At 42.5% G+C, this 23,777-nt stretch overlaps 2 protein-coding genes across 2 annotated transcripts in view; one reads left to right on the forward strand and one right to left on the reverse strand.

The window, feature by feature from the left end:
- PISD (phosphatidylserine decarboxylase) overlaps window positions 1–6,071 on the reverse strand; it is a 42,795-nt gene extending 36,724 nt beyond the window's left edge. Inside the window, exon 1 of the mRNA XM_027575785.2 lies at window positions 5,973–6,071. Coding sequence (XP_027431586.1) covers window positions 5,973–6,037 — 65 coding nt within the window. The 5' untranslated portion in view covers window positions 6,038–6,071. The remainder of the gene's footprint in view (window positions 1–5,972) is intronic.
- Window positions 6,072–22,908: 16,837 nt separating this feature from the next.
- On the forward strand, window positions 22,909–23,605 carry LOC113913059 (39S ribosomal protein L20, mitochondrial-like). Its single transcript, XM_035723962.1, has one exon. It carries the CDS (start codon window positions 22,926–22,928, stop codon window positions 23,370–23,372), a length of 447 nt encoding a protein of 148 aa, XP_035579855.1. The 5' UTR covers window positions 22,909–22,925; the 3' UTR covers window positions 23,373–23,605.
- Window positions 23,606–23,777: the final 172 nt, after the last annotated feature.

The raw sequence follows: 23,777 nt of genomic DNA on the forward strand, positions 1-23,777 counted from the left end.
TCATATGTGGAATTTAAGAAACAAAAGAGCAGAGGGCAAAAAAAGAAAAAAAGAGAGACAAACCAAGAAACAGACTCTTTATAACTACAAAGAACAAACTGATAGTCACCAGAGGGGAGGGGGGTGGAGGGATGAGTTAAATAAGTGATGGGGATTAAGGAGCGCACTTGTGATGAGCATCATGTGTTGTATGAAACTGTTGAAGCATTATATTGCACATTTGAAACTAATATAACACTGTATGTTTACTAACTGGAATTAAAATAAAAACGTAGAAAAGGGCGCCTGGGTGGCTCAGTCAGTTAACCATCTGCCTTTGGCTCAGGTCATGATCCTAGAGTCCTGGGATAGAGTCCCACATCTGCTCCCTGCTCAGTGGGGTTCTGCTTTTCTGCCCCAACCCCCCCGGCTCGCACACATTCTCTCTCTCTCAAATAAATAAAATCTTTAAAAAAAATAAAAAATAAAAACTTAACAACAACAAAAAAGCTAGGTTCACTTCCTCACTTCCCACCCTCTCTTAATCCTGCTCAACCAGGATTCCTATCCTGTCACCTCTTGTCAAGGTCACCAACAACCTCCGTGTTGCCAACACCAATGCATGTTTCTTGGGTCTCATATTTTTGACCTCTCAGAGCAGCATCTGCCATAACTGATCCCTTTCTCTTTTTTTATTGAGGTATGACTGACATATAACATTGTTAGTCTCAAGTGTACAACATGAGTCAATATTTATATATATTGCAAAATAAGCACCAAAGTCTAGTTAAAATATATTGCCATACAGCTACAAAACTTTTTTTCTTGTGATGAGAACTTTTAAGATGGACTCTCTTAGCAACTTTCAAGTATGCCATACAATATTATTAACTATACATCTCCATGACTTATTTACTTTATAACTAGAAGTTTGTACCTCTTGATCTCCTCACCCTTTCTCCTTCCTGAAACACATTTCTCACATGGCTTCTGGGACCCTGATTTTCCTCCTACCTCTCTGGTCTCTCCCTAACTTCAAACTGTTGCCATGCCCAATGTTCAGATCTCCTGTCTACACTCTCTTCCTAGAGTTGCTCATCCAGTCCCCTGCCTTTTTTTTTTTTTAATTTTAATTCCAATATAGTTAATGTACAACAGTTTCAGGTGTACAATATAGTGATTCAACAATTCCATACATCACTCGGTGCACATCACAACAAATGCATGGCTTAATCCCCATCACCTATTTCACCCATCCCCCCAGTCACGTCTTTAAATAGCCAGATACTGATGATTCCCTCACTCCTAACCCTTCCTAACACCCCCTTCAAACTGCTCCTCCCCTGAGAGGTGTCCATCTGTGGTGAGACTAGTCAGGTGTTTATCAAATCTACTTCTTCTCCCGGGACACCCAAAACATGGTGTTTCCCAGCTTCCTCTGCTGTAGGGTGTGACCACAGAACTTTGTTCTAACCAATGTGAAGACCATTCAGGTTTCCCAGGCATCCACCTCCAGGTTTTCGCCTTCAGCCCGCTTGCTGCAGACAAAAATGCAGAACTTGGGAAGTCATGTGCTAAAGACAGCAGGAGCCATCTTTGATTACTGTTGCCCCACTGATCAGGAGCACCCACTGGGACTGAGCACCCACTGGGACTTAGCACCCACTGGGACTTTACAAGATCAAGACATAAACTTACTGTGTTAAGTCAGAGATCCTGGGGTTTATCTGTTACCACAGCAACATTAGTATAATACACTATCTCAGCAAAAGGTATCACCCTTCACAAAGCTACACAAATCAAAACCCTAAGACTCATTCTTACAGAAGTCCTTTCTTTCTGACTATCCATATTCAGTCCACTGCCAAGACAGGAAAACTTCCTTTAAAATATATTTTTATCTGCATAGGGGTATCTGGCTGGTTCAGCTGGAAGAGCATGCAACTTGTTTTCGGGATCGTGAGTTCAAGACCCACGTTGAGTGTAGAGAATACCAAAAAAATAAACTTAAAATATGTGTGTGTTTGTGTGTGTGTGTGTGTGTATCTTTATCTGCCTATTTCTCACTGCCACCACCACTCACACCCAAGCCCAAGACAACTGATTCTCTTACCAGATGACAGTGAAGGCCTGTTCTCCAGTCTCCAGTTTTCATTCTTGGCCCTCTATATCCTAGTCACCGCAAAACAACCAGAGTGATCTTTTCAAGATTTTATTTTATTTATTTGAAAGAGAGAATGAGAGAGAGAGAGAGAGCATGAGAGGGGGGAGAGTCCGAGGGAGAAGCAGACTCCCCGCTGAGCAGGAAGCCTAATGCAGGACTTGATCCCGGGACTCCAGGATCATGACCTGAGCCGAAGGCAGTTGCTCAACCAATTGAGCCACCCAGGTGCCCCCAGAGTGATCTTTTCAAAACAGAAAATAAAACCAGACCCCATGTACTTGGTCCTTGCTGGATTCTCAGATATCCTGCTGTTTTCTATCTCCTCCTTACTCATTCCTGTTGCCACTCCTAGTACCCACAACTTTGCCTCTTCCCACACCCTTGCATTTGCTGTTTGTTCTACTGGGCACACCCTTCTATGTGACTCAGTCCTTCATTAGTCAGTTCTCTGTGAAAAGGTTTCCTCCTGAGTTTGGCTTTCCTGACTACCAATGCCCAAGAGTTGCCCCTATCAAGCACTAACCCTTTGATTACTTTCCTTTATTTTTTTTATAGCACTTCTGGAATGAACAGATTACATATATACATATGTGTGTGTGTAAGTGTATGTGTGTATATATATATCTCTGTTTACTGTCCATTCCCTTTTTTAAGATTTTATTTACTTATTTGACAGGGAGAGAGAGAGAGAGAGCGCACAAGTGGGGGGAGCAGCAGGCAGAGGGAGAGGGAGAAGCAGGCTCCTCGCTGAGCATGGAGCCTGATGCAGGGCTCGATCCTAGGACCCTGGGATGAGACCTGACCTGAAGGCAGACGCTTAACCGTCTGAGCCACCCAGGCACCCCAACTGCCCATATCCCTTGATGAACATAGGGGTCTGTCTGCCTTCACGTTGAACTCCAATCTCAATGGTGAGATTAAGCCCAAAGGGACGAATGGATAAGTTCAATCAGATGTCTCTTCTAGCTGGTGACTCATGCGGGCGTCTGGTGATTAAAGCCCATGAGTGAGCACACAAGTCTGACTGTATGGCTCACTGCCACTCACCAGAAGTGTGACTTTAGAAACGTAATTAATTCTAAGCCTCAATTTCTCCACCTGTAAAAACAGGATCTACCTCATTAAGATTACCTGAGACAATCATGAAAAACCAGCACCTAGTTACATATTACTATTATTTAAACTAACAGAGTTTAGGGGCTCCTGGGTGGTTCAGTTGGTTAAGCATCTGCCTTCAGCTCAGGTTATGGTCCTGGGGTCCTGGGATCAAGCCCCGAGTTGGGCTCCCTGCTCAGGGGGGAACATGCTTCTCCTTCTCCTCCCTGCTCGTGCTCTCTCTTGCTATCTCTCTCTCAAATGGATGGGTAAAACTTTAAAAATAAATAAATACATAAAGTAACAGAGTTTATATTCAGGTGGCACAAACTGGGATGGCTCTATCAATTGTCTATGACCAGGGGCACCTGGCTGGCTCAGTCAGTGGAACATGTGACTTGTGACCTCAGGGTTGCGAGTAAAGATTACTTAAAAAAAAAAAAAATTTGTCTGTGACCGATGTCCATGCTGATTAGTCTGTGCCCATATTGTCAAGGTTATAAAATCCTTTACCATCATCTCTGGTGGTGATGCTTTAACTGTAGTCCTTCTATCTCTCCTGCTTTCTGAAGTTATGAAAGCTCTCCTAAAAACAAACTGGCAGACCTTCTGAAGGCCTTATTCCACATTCTATCTTGTATTGGTGTTGAGTGTTTTCTCTCTCTTCTACTAAACTGCAAAGTTCTTTTAACACAAAGCCTATTCCAAATACTGTATCTTATAATTCCTGTCTTCCCTCCCTTCCCTCATGGTTCCTGGCACTGTGGTTTGCAGTGGTAGGAATATCATAAATATTTTTTTTAAGATTTTATTTATTTATTTGACAGAGAGAGAGACAGCAAGAGAGGGAACACAAGCAGGGGGAGTGGGAGAGGGAGAAGCAGGCCTCCTACCAAGCAGGGAGCCCGATGTGGGGCTCGATCCCAGGACCCTGGGATCATGACCTGAGCCGAAGGCAGACGCTTAACGACTGAGCCACCCAGGTGCCCCGGAATATCATATTTCTGAATGAAAGTCTTGCATAAGCAACCACTACCTAGGTACTCAGTCCATACTTACCTGAACCTACGAATCATCTGAGGCACTTGCAGCCCCAAGCTACTACACCTACTGAATCTGAATTTGGCAGCAACTTGGGGATATATCTGGGAATCTCAATTTCTAATAAACATCCACCCTACTATTTTATCAAACAAGTTTGGGAAACGTGGCCATTAATTATCACCCAAAATGTTGCTTTCTCTTTGTTCTATCACCTGCCACACATCACCCAGTTACTGAAAAACTGCAATACGAGGCTTTCATCTATATGTCTCACAGACATGCTTTACTTAAAACTTAAGAAAATGCTGTCTTTTTGGTTTTTGTGTGTATCAATATATAATACCTTTGAAAATTAAACGGTCTTATTGTGCCCAAATCCTCATCCCTTCCAACCACTGCACCTAAATCCAGTGTCATTTATCTCCATTGATACTAAAGTATGACTCCCCACCTCCAACCCTTTTTTTAATGATGGTGAGTGAGTACATCCTCCACATCATTTAAAAAAAAAAATATCTGGAGTGTCATTTTTTAGTCTTTTTAACTCATGACACAGGTTTGCTGAATTCATGGCTGACTCATAAACACCACAGCTGGTATTAATATCAGATCAGAGACCCTCCAGCCCAAATCCCAGCAGTTACCACATTGCAGAGCCCCCTCCTGAGAGAACTACACCATTTCTGAATAGTCAATGATAGGAGAGTAAAGCTTTCGTGGTAAGACCAATCACAGTTTCTATTCCCTCTCAGTCCAAATCCAGTGTCCTTTTACTTCCCCAAATTACAATAACAGGTCACCACCACCTCTGGTCACAGAGCAAGTTTTGGTTAACGCTGATAAAATTAACCCTGCCGGAAAAACAAAAATCACCGTGCGTCTCTCAAACCCTCGCTCTTTGAAATGACACCAAGCAGCCAACTCTGAGTCATAGCTACCAGCATTTTAAACCATTTTCCAGGAGTCCAAATGCTCCCAAGCTATTTCTGAATAATAAATGCCCTCATGGAGTCCATGCTTATGAGAGAGAGAGAGGTCAGGGTCCTGGCTCTGCTATTAACTAGCTGGGTAAAACCAAGCAGGTCCCTCTCGCACTCAAGGCCTCAATTTCGCCAATTCGAAAAACAGCTGGATTTAGATGATCCCTCAGATCTCTTCCAATTCTAAGAACCTAAGAGGTGGGAGGCAGTCCCCAGCATAACCAAGACCCTAATTCCCTACAGACTATTTGAGATTACCGAATCCAACCTCTTGATTCAAAGACCAAGAATCTGAAACGAAAGCCCCCGACTTCCAGTCCAAAGCTCTTTCCACATCTTATTGCCCTTCCAGGAACACAAACCCCGAAAGGGGCGTCCCGCCCAGCCTCGACTCTAGTGGAGGGCACGCAGCCTATTTCATCTGTTTTGTTTGGGATTTTTGTTGTTGTTGTTGTTTGGTCCCTTCTGCACTTCCACCTAGCTGGAAAGGGCAAAGCGAGAGCTATTAGGCCAGACCCTAAATAAATCCGGACCTCTCTACGCTCCGGCAGTCACACCTGCTCCCGAGCTCTACGTGAAGGTGGATGGCTCAGTCTTTACACGACCCCTCCTTAGGGAGCCCGCAAAAGAGAAACGATTTCTCCCTCCCAGCACTCCGGCTCTGCCCAGGCCGCCTCCCAACCCCGAGACAGCCTCCCCAGACGGTATACCTGCTCCGCCAAGGCTCGATCCCACGCAGCAACCTCAGGCACTGCCGCCCCACGGACGCCGCCATCTTGTCTCCTCCTTTTTGGTGGGCCACGCCCCCTTTCCACACTTATGGCGCATGCGTGTAACGTTACGAGCGTAGCGCTCCCAGGACCAATGAGGAACGCGGTGGGCTGTGGGCGGAGACGGCTAAGCTCCTCCCTATGGCTCCTCCCCGCCCCATCAGTCCAGCTCTTTGGGCACCTCCAGAGCCAGGTCGGATAGGTTCCTGCTGTGCTAAATCGGGGACTCGGTGCAATGTCGCCAGTCCTCTTTCTTCCCACTGTCGTATGTTTCCTCATGCGCCTGGAAAATGAGTCACCCAAGAGCTGAGAATGTATCAGCTTAGCCAATTCCCTTATTTACATATGGAGAAGCTAAGAGCCTCCAGCCTTGGCTACCATTTATTCCGCGCTTCCTCAGTTCCAGGCTCTGTTCTGCGCACTTTGCGTGCACGGTGTCTCGTTCTTACTTTCCCAAACGGGAGAAATACAGCTCCATTTTTTCCTCCGAGTCTGCTAATCACAGTTGTCTTCACCAGACATTTGACACAAGAGGATATATTGCCTGGTGCCCGCAATTATTTCTGTGTGGTTATTTAAGCTCGACTAGTGCACAATCAGCCCCTCCAGGGAGCCTAACAGGCATCAGGTTTCCTGTTAGAGGTGAGACACCTCCTTCTGTAGGCCTTTAAAATATGAGAGGGAAAATAAAAAGTATAGAATTGGTTTTACTATTCAAGTGAGACTAATAACTCAAAAGGGGAGGGGCGGGGTTATTTCAAAATAAAGTGCATTTGGGAAAACTGAAATATCCACATGCAAAAGAATGAAGTGGACCCTTAACTTATACCATATACAAAGAGTAACTCAAAATGAATCAAAGACCTAAACCCAAGAACTAAAACTATAAAACTTTTTTTTATTTGAGAGAGAACAAGAGAGAGCGCGAGAGGGAAGGAGAGGCAGAGGAAGAGGGAGAAGCGGACTCCCTGCTAAGCAGGGAGGTGGGGAGTGGGGCTCTGGGGTCATGACCTGAGCCCAAGGTAGACGCTTAACCGACTGAGCCACCTGAGAGCCCCAAACTATAAACCTCTTAAAAGAAAATATAAGGGAAACCTTCAAGACTTTGGACTCGACGATGATTTTTTGAGTATAACACCAAAACGCAGGCAACGACAAAATAATATCAATTGAACCTAATCAAAATTAAAACTTTTGTGTACCAAAGGACACTATCAAGAAAACTCAAAGATAACCCACAGAAAGTGAGAAAATATTTTTAAGTCCTATATCTGATAAGCATCTAATAATACAAATGGCTAATAAGATGCTCAACATCACTAGTCATTAGGGAAATGCACATCAAAACCACAATGAGATACCAACTTCACATCTGCACATATTAGAATGATTATACATTTTTTTAATGGAAAATAACAAGTGTTGGTAAGGATGTAGAAAACCTAGAATCCTTGTGCATTGCTGGTGTCAAGGTAAAATGGTACAGCCACTATGGAAAACAATTTAGTAATTCCTCAAAAAGTTAACACAGAACTATCGTATGATCCAGCGATTTCACTACTACATATATACCCAAAAGAACTTAAAGCAGGGACTCAGATACTTGTACACCAATGTTTATAGCAGCAGTATTCACAATAGCCAGAAAGCGGATTTATAGATGAATGGATAAACAAAATGTGATCTATCCATATAATGGAATATTATTCAGCGATAAAAAGGGGTGAAGTATCAATACATGCTACAACACGTATTAACTTTAAAAACATTATGGTAAGTAAATTAGCCAGACACAAAAGGACAAATATTGTATGATGCCACATGAAGTGCATAGAATGGCAAATTTATAGACAGAAAGTGGAATAGAGGTTACCAGAAGCTGGGAGGAGGGGAGATTGAGGAGTTGATGGGTACAAAGTTTCTGTTTGGGATGATGAAAAAGTTCTAGAAAGTGGCAATTGTTGTCTAACATCGTGAATATACTTGATGTCACTGAAGTGTACACCTAAAAATGTTATGTATACTTTATCACAATTAAAAAAAAAAAGTCAGTTGAGGGGCACCTGGGTGGCTCCATTGGTTGGGCATCTGCCTTTCACTCAGGTTATGATCTCAGGGTCCTGGGATCAAGCCCTGAGTCTGGCTCCCTGCTCAGTGAGGAGTCCGCTTCTCCCTCTTCCTCTGCCTCCCCAACTTCCCCACTGCTCGTGTTCTCTCAAATAAATAAATACAATCTTAAAAATAAATAAATAGATAATAAAAAGTCAATTGATAACAAATGTTGGGAAGAATATATATGGAGAAATCACAACCTTCATACTCCGCTGGTGGGAATGTGAAAAGATGCAGTCTCTTTGGAAAACAATCTGGCAATCTCTCAACAATTAACCGTAAAGTTACCACCAGATGTCCCAGCACTTCCACTTGTAGGAATATACCCAAGAGAAATGAAAATGTATGTCCACACAAAAACCTGTACACAAATGTTCATAGCAGCATTGTTCATAAAATCCAAAAGGTAGAAACAGCACAAATGTCCATCAAATGACATAGATATGGAATGGATAAGCAAAATACGGTGCGCCCATACAGTGAAATATTATTTGGCGATTAAAAGAAATGAAGTGCTGATAGATGTTACAACATAGTTGAACCTTGAAAACATTAAGCTTAAAAAAAAATATATGCTAAGTGAAAGAAGCCAATTACAAAAGTCCACATATTAGGGGTGCCTAGGTGGCTCAGTCCGTTAAGTGTTTGACTTGGGGTTGGGTCATGATCTCAGGGGTTCTGGGATCGAGCCCTGCATCAGGCTCCCTGCTTGGTGGGGAGTCTGCTTCTCCTTCTCCCTCTGCCCCTCCCCCTGCTCGTGCTCTCTCTGTCTCTCTCTCAAATAAATAAATAAAATCTTAAAAAAAAAAAGTCTAGGGCGCCTGGGTGGCTCAGGTGGTTAAGCGACTGCCTTCGGCTCAGGTCATGATCCCGGAGTCCCGGGATCGAGTCCCGCATCGGGCTCCCTGCTCAGTAAGGGAGCCTGCTTCTCCCTCTGACCCTCCCCCCTCTCATGTACTCTCTCTCTCTCAAATAAATAAATAAATCTTTAAAAAAAAAAAAGTCTAGGGGCACCTGGGTGGCTCAGTCGGTTAAGCATCTGCCTTCAGCTCACGTCATGATCCCAGGGTCCCGGGATTGAGCCCTGCGTCAGGCTCCCTGCTCAGTGGGGAGCCTGCTTCTCCCTCTCCCTCTGACCCTCCCCCTGCCTGTGCTCTCTCTCAAATAAATAAATACTTTTTTTAAAGATTTTATTTTATTTATTTGACAGAGAGAGACACAGCAAGAGAAGGAACACAAGCAGGGGGAGTGGGAGAGGGAGGAGCAGGGAGCCCAATGTAGGGCTCAATCCCAGCACCCCGGGATCATGACCCGAGCCGAAGGCAGATGCCCAACAACTGAGCCACCCGGGCACCCCTAAATAAATAAATTCTTTTAAAAAATAGCCTACAGATTATTTGATTCCATTCATAGGAAAATCCAGACTAGGGCAATCTATGGAGACAGAAAGTAGATTACTCATTGCTTAGGGCTGGGGAGGTGGAAATGGGGGACATAGGATAGCTAAAGGGTGTGGGGTGTCTTTTTGGGGTGATGAAATGTAATTCATTATTGTAATGGTTGCACAGTCCCTGTGGCTATACTAAAAACCATTGGGTTGTACACTTAAAATGGGTGAGTTATATGGTTATACTACATTTGTCTATCCATTCACGGTTGATGGATATTTGGGTCATTTCTACCTTTTGGTAATTATGAATAATGCTGCTATAAACATTCATATATAATTTATTGTATGAACATATATTTTCATTTCTCTTGTGTATATATCTAGGAGTGGAATTGCTGGCTTGTATGTTAACTCAATGGTTAATTGTTTGAGGAACTGCCAGATTGTTTCCCAAGATGGCTGTACCATTTTACATTCCCACCAGCAGTATATGAGGGTTTTGATTTCTCCACATCTGCTCAACCCTTGTTATTTTCTGTCATTTTAAAGTTATTATTATTACATCCATCCTAATGGATATGAAGTGGTCTCTCATTATGGTTTTGATTCGCATTTCTCTGATGACTAATGATGTTTAGCATCTTTTCATGTGTTTATTAGCTATTTGCATATCTCTCTTGAAGAAATGTCTGTTCAGATCCTTTTCCATTTTTAAATTGTGTTGTCTTTCTATTACTAAGTTGTAAGAGTTCTTTCTATATATTCTAATATAATTCCTTTATCAGATATATGATTTGCAAATACTTTCTCCCATTCTGTGAGCTGTCTTTTCATTTCTTGATGGTGTCCTTTGAAATATGAAAGTTTTTAATTTTGATGAAGTTAAATTACTTTTTTTAAATTACTACTTTTTCCTTTGTTGCTTATGTTTTTGATGTCATATCTAAGAATCATTCGCCAAAATCAAGGTCGCGAAGATTTACGTCTATGCTTTCTTCTAAGAGTTTTATAGTTTAAGACTGATTCATTTTTTTTTAAAGATTTTATTTATTCATTTGACAGAGAGAGAGAGATAGTGAGAGAGGGAACACAAGCAGGGGGAGTGGGAGAGGGAGAAGCAAGCTTCCGGCTGAGCAGGGAGCCCGATGTGGGGCTCGATCCCAGGACCCTGGGACCATGACCTGAGCCAAAGGCAGACGCCTAACGACTGAGCCACCCAGGCGCCCCAAGACTGATTCATTTTGAGTTAAGTTTTGTACAAGTTGTGAGGTAAGGATCCAGCTTCATTCTTTTGCCTGTGGCTATTCATTTGTCCATTGATTGATTTTCATAGTTAAATCAATCTTGCGTTCCTGGTCATGGTGTATTATCCTTTTTAATATATCGCTAGATTCAATTTGCTAATACTTTGTTTAGTTATTTTGCATCTACATTAAGAGAGAGAATGGACTATTTTTTCTCTCTCTTTCCTTCTTTCTTTCTTCCTTCCCTCTCTCCCTCTCCCCTTCCTCCCTCCCTCCCTCCCTCCCTCCCTCCCTCCCTTCCTTCCTTCCTTCCTTCCTTCCTTCCTTCCTTCCTTCCTTCCTTCCTTCCTTCCTCTTTCTTTCTTTCTTTTGCTCTTGTCAGGTTTTTGTTATCATAAATGAATGTGCACTTCTCTTTTTCAATTCTCTGGAAAGCGTAAGATTGGTGCTACGTCTTCCTTAACATTTGGAAGAGTTCATCAGCAAAACTACATGGGCATGGAGGGAGATTCAATCACAGATTGAATACATTTAACAGATGTGGGGCACCTGGCGGGCTCAGTCAGTGGAGCATGCAACTCTTGATCTCGGGGTTGTGAGTTTGAGCCCCACACTGGGTGTAGAGAGTACTTAAAAATAAAATCTTAAAAAAAAGTTTAATAGATGTGGTATTTGTTCAGGCTTTCTACTCTTGTGTTGGTTTGGTAAATTGTCTTTTCTTCTAGGAATCTGTTCATTTTATCTAAAGTTTCAGTTAATTGACACAAACTTGTTCTTAACATTCTTTTTTTAAGTTTATTTATTTATTTATTTATTTATTTGAGAGAGAGAGTGAGTGAGTGAGAGAGAGAGAGAGCATGAACAGGGGGGAGGGCCAGAGAGAGAGGGAGAATTAGAGTCCCTGCTGGGCAGGGAGCCCTATGTGGGGCTTGATCCCTGGACTCCGGGATCATGAATTGAGCTGAAGGCAGATGCTTAACCTACTGAGCAACCCAGGCACCCCCTAACATTCTTTTATGTTCTTTTTCATAGGATTTTTAGTGACGTACTCATGTTCTTTCCTGACATTGGTGAATTTATGAAGTCTCTCTTTTTTTTCTCTTCTTGGTCAGTCTTGCTAGAGGTTTATTAATATTTTTTTCAAAGGACACATTTTAACTTTGATTATTTCCTCTATTATATATTTGTTTTTCTTATTTTATTAGTACCTATTTAGCTGTATTTTTTTTCTACTTTCAATGTGCTGTCCTTTTCTAAGTTTCTGAGAATACTTAGAGCATTTGTTTTTCAGCATTCTTTTCTAATATATGCACTTTAGGCTATAACTTATTTCTAAATAGAGGCTTAGCTATACCTTCTATATTGTGCTACCATATTTTCAATATTACTCAGTTCAAAATACTTTTTTTTTAAAGATTTTATTTTTAAGCAATCTCTACACCCAACGTGGGGCTTGAACTTACAACCCTGAAATCAAGAATCACATGCTCCACCCACTGAGCCAGTCGGGTGCCCCCAAAATACTTTTTAAAAAATTATTTTTTAATTGAAGAATGGTTCACATGATTACATTAGTTTCAAGAGTACAACACAGTAATTTAACAAGTCTATAGGTATCCATCTCAATGCATTAAAGTACATTGTGAGGGCAGAATGCATCTCTTGATCTCAGGGTTGTGAGTTTCAGCCCGCATTGGGTAGAGAGTTTACTTAAAAATAAAATCTTAAAAATGTAAATAAAATATTTGATGATTTCTTCTTTGACTCTTAAGATAACCATGTATTGCTTAATTTAAAAAGAATTTGGGTTTATCTAGTTTTATTTTTGTTTGTGTTCAGAGAACTCACTTGGAATTTCAATCCTTTGCCTTTGTTGAGATCTGCTTTGTGGCTCAAATATGATTAATGTTTTTTTAAAGATTTTATTTATTTTAGAGAAAGAGAGAGAGAAAGAGAGTGCACGAGCAGGGGAAGGAGCAGATGGAGGGGGACAAGCAGACTCCACACTGAAAGCAGAGCCCGACGGGGGCTCAATCCCATTACTCCAAGACCAGGACTGGAGCCAAAATCAAGAGTTGACCGCTCAACCAACTGAGCCACCCAGGTGTCTCTAATATTTAAAATATATTTTAATTAGGTTAAATGGATTAATTGGGTTTTCAGATCTTATATAATCTACTAATTTCTGTTTACTTATTCTATCAGTTGAGAGAGATATGTTCATATCTCCAACTATAATACAGATTTGTCTATTTTTCCTTATAGTTCTGTCTATTAGTTAACATTATTTCAATGTTTATGCAAATTCTATATTGTTATATTTTCCTGCTGGATTTACCTTTTTTTTTTTTACCATTATCAATGTCCCTATTTGTCTCTAGTAATGCTATTTGCCTTGAAGTCTAACCGTATCTGATATTAATAGAGCCATGCTATATGCTCTTTGCTTTTTGTTTGGTGTTCAGTATGTCTTCAGATTCTGCTGTCCTTATATTTACAGTGTGTCTTTCGTAAGCAGCATTACTGGGTCTTGTTTTTAATTTAGTCTGACAATATTTATCTTTCAATTGGAGTTTTTAGTCCATCAATTAAATTATCAATACATTTGGATTTAAATAGACTCTCTTACATGTATTTTCTATTTGGCCAAATGTTCTATATTCTCTTTTCTCTCTTTTTCTCACCTACTTGTGGATACATCAAGTTTCTTTCTTAATTACTCTACTCTTTCCCTTCTGTTAGCTGATATTTATCATTTCTGTAATAGTCTTTCAATGGTTACCCTAGAGATTAAAACATGTACATTTGTCTTTTTTTATTTAGGTAAAATTTACATACACAGAAATGCACAAATCTTAAGTATGATTCAAGCCATACAACCACTAACCCAGTCAAGATATAGAACCTTACATTTTCCCAGAATCATGTTTTTGAGATTCAATCATGTTGATGTAGTAGTTCTGTCATTTTTACTACCAAGTAATATTCCATTATATAAATACACCACAGTTTGTCCCTTCTCCTGTTGTAGAAATTTGGGTTCTGGTTTGGAGTTATCATGAATAAGACTGCTATAAACTTACTTTTACAAATATTTTTGTGAGCAGGAGTTTTCATTTTTCTTGGGGCTGGAAGTCCTGCATTGTAGGGTAGATAGAAGTTTAATTTTTAAGAACTTGCCAAAAAGTTTTCCAAAGTGATTGTATCATTTTACATTCCTACCATCAATGTGTGAGTTCTGATTGCTCCACGTTTTCACCATTATTTTTAGCCATTCTAATGTTATGATGTGATATCTCTTTATGGTTTAAGTTGTATTATCCAGGAGATTAATAATATTGAACACTTTTTTATGTGCTTACTGATCGTTCATATACCTTCATATGTGAAAAGTCTGCTCAAATCTTTTACCCATTTAAAAAATTAGGTAGGGGCACCTGGGTGGCTCCATCAGTTCAGCTCAGGTCATGATCTCAGGGTCCTGAGATCGAGCCCCATGTGGGGCTCCACGCTCAGCACGGAGTCTGCTTGTCCCTCTCCCTTCCCCTCTGCCCCTCCCCCTGCTCATGTTCTCTCTCTCTCAAATAAATAAAATCTTAAAAAATATCAGGTTGTTTGAATTTTTATTATTGAGTTGTCAGGGTTGTTTATATACTGTGGATATACGGTTCTTTGTTAGATGTATGTATTGTAAGTATTTCTTCCAGCCTGTGGCTGGCCTTATGTTATTAATGGAGTCTCTTAATAAGCAGAAGTTTTTAATTTTAATGGAGTTTAAGTGATTAATTTTTTTATAGTTTTTTAATCCTAAAAAATCTGTGCCTACCCCAAGGCTATAAAGATATTCCCCCATATTTTTTTTGAAACTTTGCAGTTTTGGGGTGCCTGGGTGGCTCGGTAGTTAAGCATATGCCTTCAGCTCAGGTCGTGATCCCGGGGTCCTGGGATCGAGCCCTGCATTGGGCTCCCTGCTCAGCAGGAAGCCTGCTTCTCCCTCTCCCACTCCCCCTGCTTGTGTTCCCTCTCTCGCTGTCTCTCTGTCAAATAAAATCTTAAAAAAAAAAAAGAAAGAAATCTGGGAAAACCAAAAACAAATACAAAAACTACTGAATTAAGCTTGGCTGAAGAAGTTTGCTCCATGAAAACTTCTCCAGTTTCTCCCTGATTGGTTCCACAGCCAAACAAATCGTTTTCTACTTTTCTCTTCCAGAGACCATTTCTGGAATGACCCTTTCAGAGCTCAGGCTCCATGTACAGGTGAGGAACATGAAGACTTTTCCTTCCAGTGTATGTACTGTCACACCAGGTCCCAGTCGTATTGAAAGGAAGAGAGGTGCCTGGTTGGCTCAGATGGCAGAACATGTGATTCTTGATCTTGGGCCTGTGAGTTTGAGCCCCATATTGGGTGTGGGGATTAAAATAAATAAATAAATAAATAAATAAATAATAAACTTAACAAACAAAAAAGAAATCCTAGCACAATTTTTCAGATGAGGGTAATCATAACAACATTTTTCAAGAGTGAGTAACAACAACAAAAATAAAGACACCAATATACAACTTCTTTTTTTTAAAAAAAGGTTTTATTTATTCATTAGAGAGAGAGAGCATGAGCAGGGGGAGAGGCAGAGGGAGAGGGAGAAGCAGGCTCCCTGCCGAGCTAGGAGCCTGATGTGGGGCTCGATCCCAGGACCTTGTGATCATGACCTAAGCCGAAGGCAGATGCTTAACCATCTGAGCCACCCAGGTGCCCCAACAACTTCTTATATTTTAAGAACACACACACATGCATTCCAACCCTCTTAACTTTTAAGAATATATACACACACATATATAAATATATTCGTATGTATAAATATATGTATGTATGTGTGTATATATATGTATGTATATAGAGAGAGCTAAGAATATATACATGTGTGTGTAAAATCTTTACATATAAAATTTTTAGGGCCTCCTTCCAGCTATGAAGTTCTATGATTTTAAGGCAATATAGGCCTGATTTGGGATCCTGTCCCATAACATTTTCAAATAATGAATACATTCTAGATTGTGTCGCTTTAATGGGGAGAAGGGAGAGGGACTGGACATGGGAGAAAGAGGGAGAGATGTGGGGAGAACATAGAAGATGCGGCATGAGAAACAAACATGAGCTGCAAATAGGAAAAGGGACTATAGGAGGGCAGGCAGGTGCCCGGGGCCTCTTCTCCAGCTCCTGGCCTCCTAGAGAACATCGTTGCAGTTTTTTCAAAGCTGTGTTGCCAACCTAAGTGTGGAGCATGACCTGCAGGCAGGTACGTGTAGTCAGTGAGGCCGAGTTCCCTACATAGGCTTATGGCCATCTTCGCTGGCCCAGGAAAAGCTGTCTTCATGTAGCAGGTGCAGAGGAGAAACTGGTGGATGGCAGTAGCTTATTTACCTGAAACAGGTACATGCAGTTTGCATGATGCAGCCAAAGTGAAGGAATTACCCCTAAGGTAGCTTCTACAGTAACCAAATTCTAGCCCTTCCAGTTGCGATTAATAACCCCTGAAAGCATCATCTCTACAGTAATGCTGGTGTGTGGGAGAGAGCCTGCTCTTTTTCAAGCTTAAGGACAAGAAAGAAAGAAATAGGTAACTGAATGGTTTTAGTAAAAGATAGTCCCAAACTTTAAAACATGCTCCCTGCCCATCAGTGCTTGCCTTCCCTGGCCCTCCTTCAGCAAGGAAAGGAACCTGCTCCTATATCCGGAAGGGGTGAGGCACCACGTGAATTTCTTTCAGAGACGCTGGTGGTGTGTGAGTAGATGTGATTCCAAGGAGATGTGAATGAGGCAGCCAAGTCAAATCTCTTCTCTACCTCAAAAATGCAACTTCCTTAGAAGACTCACACTAACTTAAGTTGCATTTACAGACAGTCCCCATCACAGCCCTAAGCACAGTATCTATCTCTAAATAAATGCAGACAGCAGGAAAGATGCTGACCATGCAAAGCTCTCCAAAAGTTCTTCTCTGTCTCCGAACTGGAAAACATGGAGCATTACTGTAATTCTCATTGCTGGAGTCGCCCATCTCAACAATGGAAAATCTGGATAAACAGGGTTCTCCATAGTGCTGGGCCACAGATGGAAACCAACTGTCTAACTAGTCATGTGACCCTGGTTAAATGCCTTAAGAACCCTGAGTTTCGGTGACTTATCTGGACATTGAATATCACTAAGTTCATGGGATTGTGAGTATGAAACGATATAGGACAATGTCAAAGCATCTGGTAGGTGTGAATTATCCAACAGCTACTGTGCATTCATTTCTTCCGAAATTTCCATACCACCACTAGAGGGCAGAGTTGGCCTAGGATTTAAGAACGAATTTGTAATCCCCTGAGATTTTTTTCTATTTTATTTTTTTATTTTTTTATTTTTAAGGGGGCGCCTGGGTGGCTCAGTCCTTAAGCATCTGCCTTCAGCTCAGGTCATGATCCCAGGGTCCTGGGATCGAGCCCCGCATCGGGCTCCCGGCTCAGTGGAGAGCCTGCTTCTCCCTCTCCCTCTGCAGCTCCCCCTGCTTGTGCTTTCTCTCTCTCTCTGTCTGTCAAATAAATAAAGAACATGTTCTTTATTTATTTGACAGAGACAGCGAGAGCAGGAACACTCGCAGGAGGAGTGGGAGAGGCAGAAGCAGGCTTCTCGAGCAGGGAGCCTGATGCGGGGCTCGATCCCAGGACTCTGGGATCATGACCTGAGCCGAAGGCAGCCGCTTAACGACTGAGCCACCCAGGCGCCCTAAATAAAGAAAATCTTAAACAAAATAAAATAAAAAGATTTTATTTTTAAGTAATCTCTACACCCAACATGGGGCTTGAACTCACAGCTGGGATCAAGAGTCACATGCTCTCTACCGACTGAGCCAGCCAGCCAGGCACCCCTTAATTTTCAATTTTTAAAGCTGTTTTGCAAACTGTGGATGGTGGTAGCCACGGTGTATTATAGCCTTTTTTTTTAGAGGTTTGTTTTTTTTTAATATTTTATTTATTTATTCATGAGAGAGAGAGGCAGAGGGAGAAGCAAGCTCTCCGTGGAGCAGGGAGTCCGATGCGGGGCTCTATCCCAGGACCCTGGGATCATGACCTGAGCTGAAGGCAGATGCTTAACCAACTGAGCCACCCAGGTGCCCTGCATTATAGCTCTTGTGAGTCCTAGACACCTTTGCCTTAATGGACCCCTTCCTCCATAAAAAATAAGTAAATAAATAAAAACAAAAAAATTAAAATAAAAACTGCATTTTACAACTGTGTTGACAATGGAATCCAGGCCTGTTTCGTTGCTATAATTACATATTTTCCCTATTTTAAATAAATTAAAATTAGAACATTGCTGTGGGATATTGCCCTAGCATTATCACGGCCCCTACAATTTTTCCTACTGCGCGTAGTGATCAGGTTGGCCCAGGGGGTGGTGGGGAGCTTATGCCATCACTCCTGATACAATGAGTGAAGCTTGGGCTTTGAGAATGTCAGAGTCCTAGCTGGGCTTCCTGTAAATGATGTGTATCAGTCGGCTAATGCTGCCATAACAAAATACCACAGATGTGGGTGCCTGGGTGGCTCAGTTGGTTAAGCAACTGTCTTCGGCTCAGGTCATGATCCTGGAGTCCCGGGATCGAGTCCCACATCGGGCTCCCTGCTCAGCAGGGAGTCTGCTTCTCCTCTGACCCTCTTCCCTCTCGTGCTCTCTGGCTCTCATTCTCTCTCTCTCAAATAAATAAATAAAATCTTAAAAAAACAAATTCCACAGATGTGGCTGACTTAAACAACATAAACTAGTTTTCTCCCGGTTCTGGAGGCCAGAAGTCCAAGATCAAGTTGTCAGTAGGTTTGGCTTCTCTGCCGTCTCTCTCCTTGGCTTATACAGATGGGTGTCTTCTCACAATGTCCTCACATGGTCTTTCCTCTGTGTGTGCATATTCCTGTTGTCCCTTTGTGTGTCCAAATTTCCTCTTCTTATAAAAACAGCCCTCATATTGGATTAGGGCCCACCCTAACATCTCATTTTATCTCTCACCATCTTTTTTTTTTCTTTTCTTTTCTTTCTTTTTTTTTTTTTAGTAATCTCTGCACCCAACGTGGGACTCCAACTCACGACCCAAGATTAAGAGTCACATGTTCCACACACTGAGCCAGCCAGGTGGCCCTACCAGTCTCATTTTAACTGAGTCACCTCTTCAAAGTCTCATTTTATTTTTATTTTTTTTTAAGATTTTATTTATTTGAGAGAAAGAGAGAGAGATAGCAAAAGAGAGAGAGCATGAGCAGGGGGGACAGGGAGAAGCAGACTCCCCCTGAGCACAGAGTCGGATGCGGGGCTTGATCCTAGGACCCCAAGATCATGACCTGAGGCAAAAGCAGATGTTTAACTGACTGAGCCACACAGGTGGCCCTTTAAAAAAAATTAAGATTTTATTTATTTATGACACAGAGAGAGGAGGGTGGGGAGAAACATTAAGTCAAATCAACAAGGGGAATCAGCATGTATAATTTGAGCTCAGTAGATTTTTTGGTGGTAAAGCAGAGGCTGTTTAGATTGAAATTGGGGCACCTGGGTGGCTCAGTCTTGGTTTTGGCTTGGGTCCTGATCTCATGGGTTGTGGTTCCTGATGTCATGGGTTGTGGGATCGAGCCCTGCGTTGGGCTCTGCACTCAGCGGGGCGTCTGCTTGAAGAGTCTCTCCCTTCACCTGTCCCCCCCCACTTGTTCTCTCTCTCAAATAAGTAAATAAATATTTTTTGAAAAAGGAGGGGTGCCTGTGTGGCTCAGTGAGTTAAACATCTGCCTTTGGCTCAGGTCATGATCCCAGGGGCCTGGGATTGAGCCCCAGATCAGGCTCCCTGCTTGTGGGGAACCTGCTTCTCCCTCTCCTCCTTCCACCTTCTCCCCAACCCCTGCTCATGCTCTTTCTCTCACTCTCACTCAAATTAAAAAAAAAAAAAAATCTAAAAATAAATAAATAAAAGCGCCATGCTTTTGGGTATTAGGTCATTGAACACAAGGAATTTATCCCTTTTCTGCTGCTGTCTTCCGAGCAGTTTTTCTTCAAGGTCTCCCAACACTCCCCCCTGACCTGCAACAGCCCCTGAGGCCAAGGAAAGGAGTGGAGAGGCTGATGTCCCCTTGTTCGTTCAAGGACAGCTTCTTCAGAGACCCAGAACTGTTGGATCAAGAAGGTTTCCCTGGATACCCCCCACCCCCACCCACTGCAGCAGACACCCAAGGAGCAGCCCACCCGGTCCACCTGTACTGATCCCTACCCCCAGGACAGTACTTCAAACCAGATCTGGGCATGTATATAAAATACAAAAAGACTGAAAGGTAGGGCGCCTGGGTGGCTCAGTTGGTTAAGCGACTGTCTTCGGCTCAGGTCATGATCCTGGAGTCCTGGGATCGAGTCCCGGGATCGAGTCCCGGGATCGAGTCCCACATCGGGCTCCCTGCTCAGCAGGGAGTCTGCTTCTCCCTCTGACCCTCCCCCCTCTCATGTGCTCTCTCTCTCTCTCTCTCATTCTTTCTCTCAAATAAATAAATAAATAAATAAATCTTAAAAAAAAAAACAACTGAAAGGTAGAAAGAGGCCGACTGATTAGGTAACTCAGGGTACAGGTAACAACATAATGGTGAGTTCCCTGGGGTCTTTTTGCCTCATATACTCCAGACTTGGAGCTCAAAATGTTGGCAACTAGAAAATGCCTATGGCACAGACAAAAAAAAAAAAAAAAAAGCCCCAACAAAAGCCTGTGGTCTCTAGCCAAAGGACCAGGAAAGCGGAGCCTCTCAGAAAAGAATGGACAATAGCTATTCTACTCCAGCCAAGCACCATAGATAACTGTGGCTACACCCCCACCAGCAGAGGCTGAATGGGGAGCCTAGACTTCCATCTTCGGCGATTGTAATAAAGCCCCTCAACCTCGCCACCGTCAGAGAAGGTCAAGTAGGGAGCTAGGACTTCCATCTCCATCAGGAGGTAACCAAGCTCACCCTCTTCACCCCCACAGTATCATGGGGACCACGTGGGGAGCCTGATTTTCACCTACCTGGCAGGATCAAGTCTCCCTAGCCCTTCCCACTGGGCTGGTGTCAGAGGAGATTTAGTGGACAGTCAGAACTCTCAACCTTTGACCAGCAATAACAAGGCCAACCCCCCCAAATCTGTGGTATCAATGGAGGCCAGTGGGGGGCAGTAATGGGGCACTCTTACCCCTCCCAACTAGGGAGGCGTCAACAGAGTCCTTATGGGGAGCCAGAACTCCCACCTCGACCCAGTACTAGTGAGGAGGACCCCCTCAGGTAGTGACAGAGGCTAGTGAATGGGAAACCTGGCTTTCCCCTTAAGTGGCAATAATCACTAGAAATTAGCTAAAACAGAAGTTCTCAATAAGATTCAGGGTCTTTTATAATACCCAAAATGTCAAAGTTCCAATGAAACTTGCCATACCAAGAACCAGGAAGATCTCAAATGGAATTAAAAAAAAAACAAAACACAAAACTGATCAATATATACCAACACAAAATGGCAGAGATGTTAGAATTACCTGACAAAGACTAAAATATTTTAAAGGCAATCATCATAAAAATGTTTCAGTGAATAATTACAAACACATTTGAAACAAATGAAGAAAATAGTAAGTCCTCACAATGAAATAGAAAGTCCTAGCAAATCCAGGGGCACTTGGGTGGCTCAGTTGGTTCAGCACCTCTTGATTTCTTTCTTTTTTTAAAATTTTTAAAAATTTATTTATTTATTGGACAGACAGACACAGCAAGAGAGGGAACACTAGGAGGGGGCATGGGGGAGGGAGAAGCAGGCTTCCGGCCAAGCAGAGAGCCTGATGTGGGGCTCAATCCCAGGACCCTGGGATCATGACCTGAGCCAAAGGCAGTTGCTTAACCAACAGAGCCACCTAGGCGCCCCAGCACCTCTTGATTTCAACTCAGGTCATGAGGTTGGGGTCGCATCAGGCTCCACACTAGGGGGGGTGTGTCTGCTTGGGATTCTTTCTCCCTCTTTCCATCCCCCCTCTTGCATGTGTGAGCACACTCTCAAATAAATAAATCTTTAAGAAAGAAAAACCAAATGAATATTTTAGAACTAAAAAACACTAACAAAAATTTTAAAAAACCACAACAAAAACTCAGTGCATGGGCTTGCAGCAGAATGGAGGGACAGAGGCAACAGTAAACTTGAAGATAGAACAATAGAAATGACCCAATCTGAAAGAAATGTACTGTATCTTGATAGAAACTGTCTTGCTTATTCAGGCTGTTATAACAAAATACCACAGACTGGGTACTTTATAAACAATAGATATTTATTTTCTACAGTTCTGGACTCTGGTAAACCAAGATCAAGATGTCAGTTTGGTCAAGGTCAAATGAAGGCATCTTCTGGGTTTCTGACTTCCAGTTGTGTCCTCACCTGGTGGAAGGGGCTGGGGAGCTCTCTGGAGCCTCCTTTATAAGGCACTAATCCCATTCATGAGGGCTCCACCCTCATAATTTAAGCAGATCCCCAAAGCCCCACCTCCTAGTACCATCATCTTTGGGGGTTAGTACTTCAATATATGAATTTTGGGGGACACGTTCAGACCATAGCAGAAATGTACTGTTACTGTATCAATGTCAATACCATTGTCATATTGCATAGTTTTGCAAGATGTAACCATTAGGGGAAACTGGCTTCTCTGTACTATAATTTCTTGCAGAATGTGCATGTGAATCTACAAGTATTTCAAAATCAAAATGTTTTATAAAAAAAACTCATGGGGCGCCTGGGTGGCTCAGTCGGTTAAGCATCTGCCTTCGGCTCAGGTCATGATCCTGGAGTCCTGAGATTGAGCCCTGCATCGGGCTCCCTGCTCCGCGGAGAGCCTGCTTCTCTCTCTCCCTCAGCCTGCCGTTCTGCCTATCTGCTATCTCTCTGTCAAATAAATAAAATCTTAAAAAAAAAAAAATGAAAATAATTTTAAATAAATAAATAGGTAGATAAAAATCTCATTCCAGGGGCGCCTGGCTGGCTCAGTCTCTTGATCTCAGGGGTCGTGAGTTCGAGCCCCACGTTCGGCATAGAGATCACTTAAAAAAAATAAATAATAAAGGAGAAGCCGGCCCGCGGGCGCCATGGTCTTCCTCACGCAGCTCTGGCTGCGGAGCCGCCTCACTGACCGCTACTGGCGGGTCCAGGAGGTGCTCCAGCAGGCGCGGCACTTCCGGGGAAGGAAGACTCGGTGCTACAAGCTGGCGGTGAGAACTGTGACCAGAGCGCTTGTGAAATGCACAAAAGCGCGAAGACTGAAGAGGAGGAACATGAGGACACTCTGGATTAATCGAATTACAGCTGCCTCCCAGGAACACGGCCTGAAGTACCCAGCATTCATTGTCAATTTAATTAAGTGCCAGGTGGAGCTCAACAGGAAAGTACTTGCGGATCTAGCCATCTATGAACCAAAGACTTTTAAATCTTTGGCTGCTTTGGCCAAAAGGAGGCGACAGGAAGGATTTGCTGCTGCCCTGGGGGATGGGAAAGAGCCCGAAGGCATATTTTCCAGAGTGGTGCAGGATCACTGAGCGGGATTCCAACACTGCCTGCCCTTTGCATTTGAGTATCTTAGGAAAAGGTTTTTTTTCCTCCCCGATGATCACAGTAGTAAAAATAGGGTCTAAGAATTATTTGTCAACACTGTGTGTTCAACAATTATTAATTTGCATTTTAGTAACAGGTTTAAGAGGCCCCTTTTTCCCTCACTGGGACAGATCTAGAAATCTTACAGACTGTACAAATAAAGCTCATGTGGTGTTCAAAAAAAAATAATAAAAATAAAGATTTTTAAAAAGATTTCATTCTTTATTAAAAAGGAAATCTCATTCCGGACAGATTTGAGCCAGCTTTCTGTCCCCTCATTCAGTTGCCTCTGGAATAAACCCTTTCCTTGATGCATTAAGAAAAAAATCTCATTCTGGCTGCTGTGTAGA

The sequence above is a fragment of the Zalophus californianus genome, chromosome 14 (genome assembly GCF_009762305.2).
Source record: "Zalophus californianus isolate mZalCal1 chromosome 14, mZalCal1.pri.v2, whole genome shotgun sequence".
NCBI lineage: Eukaryota > Metazoa > Chordata > Mammalia > Carnivora > Otariidae > Zalophus > Zalophus californianus.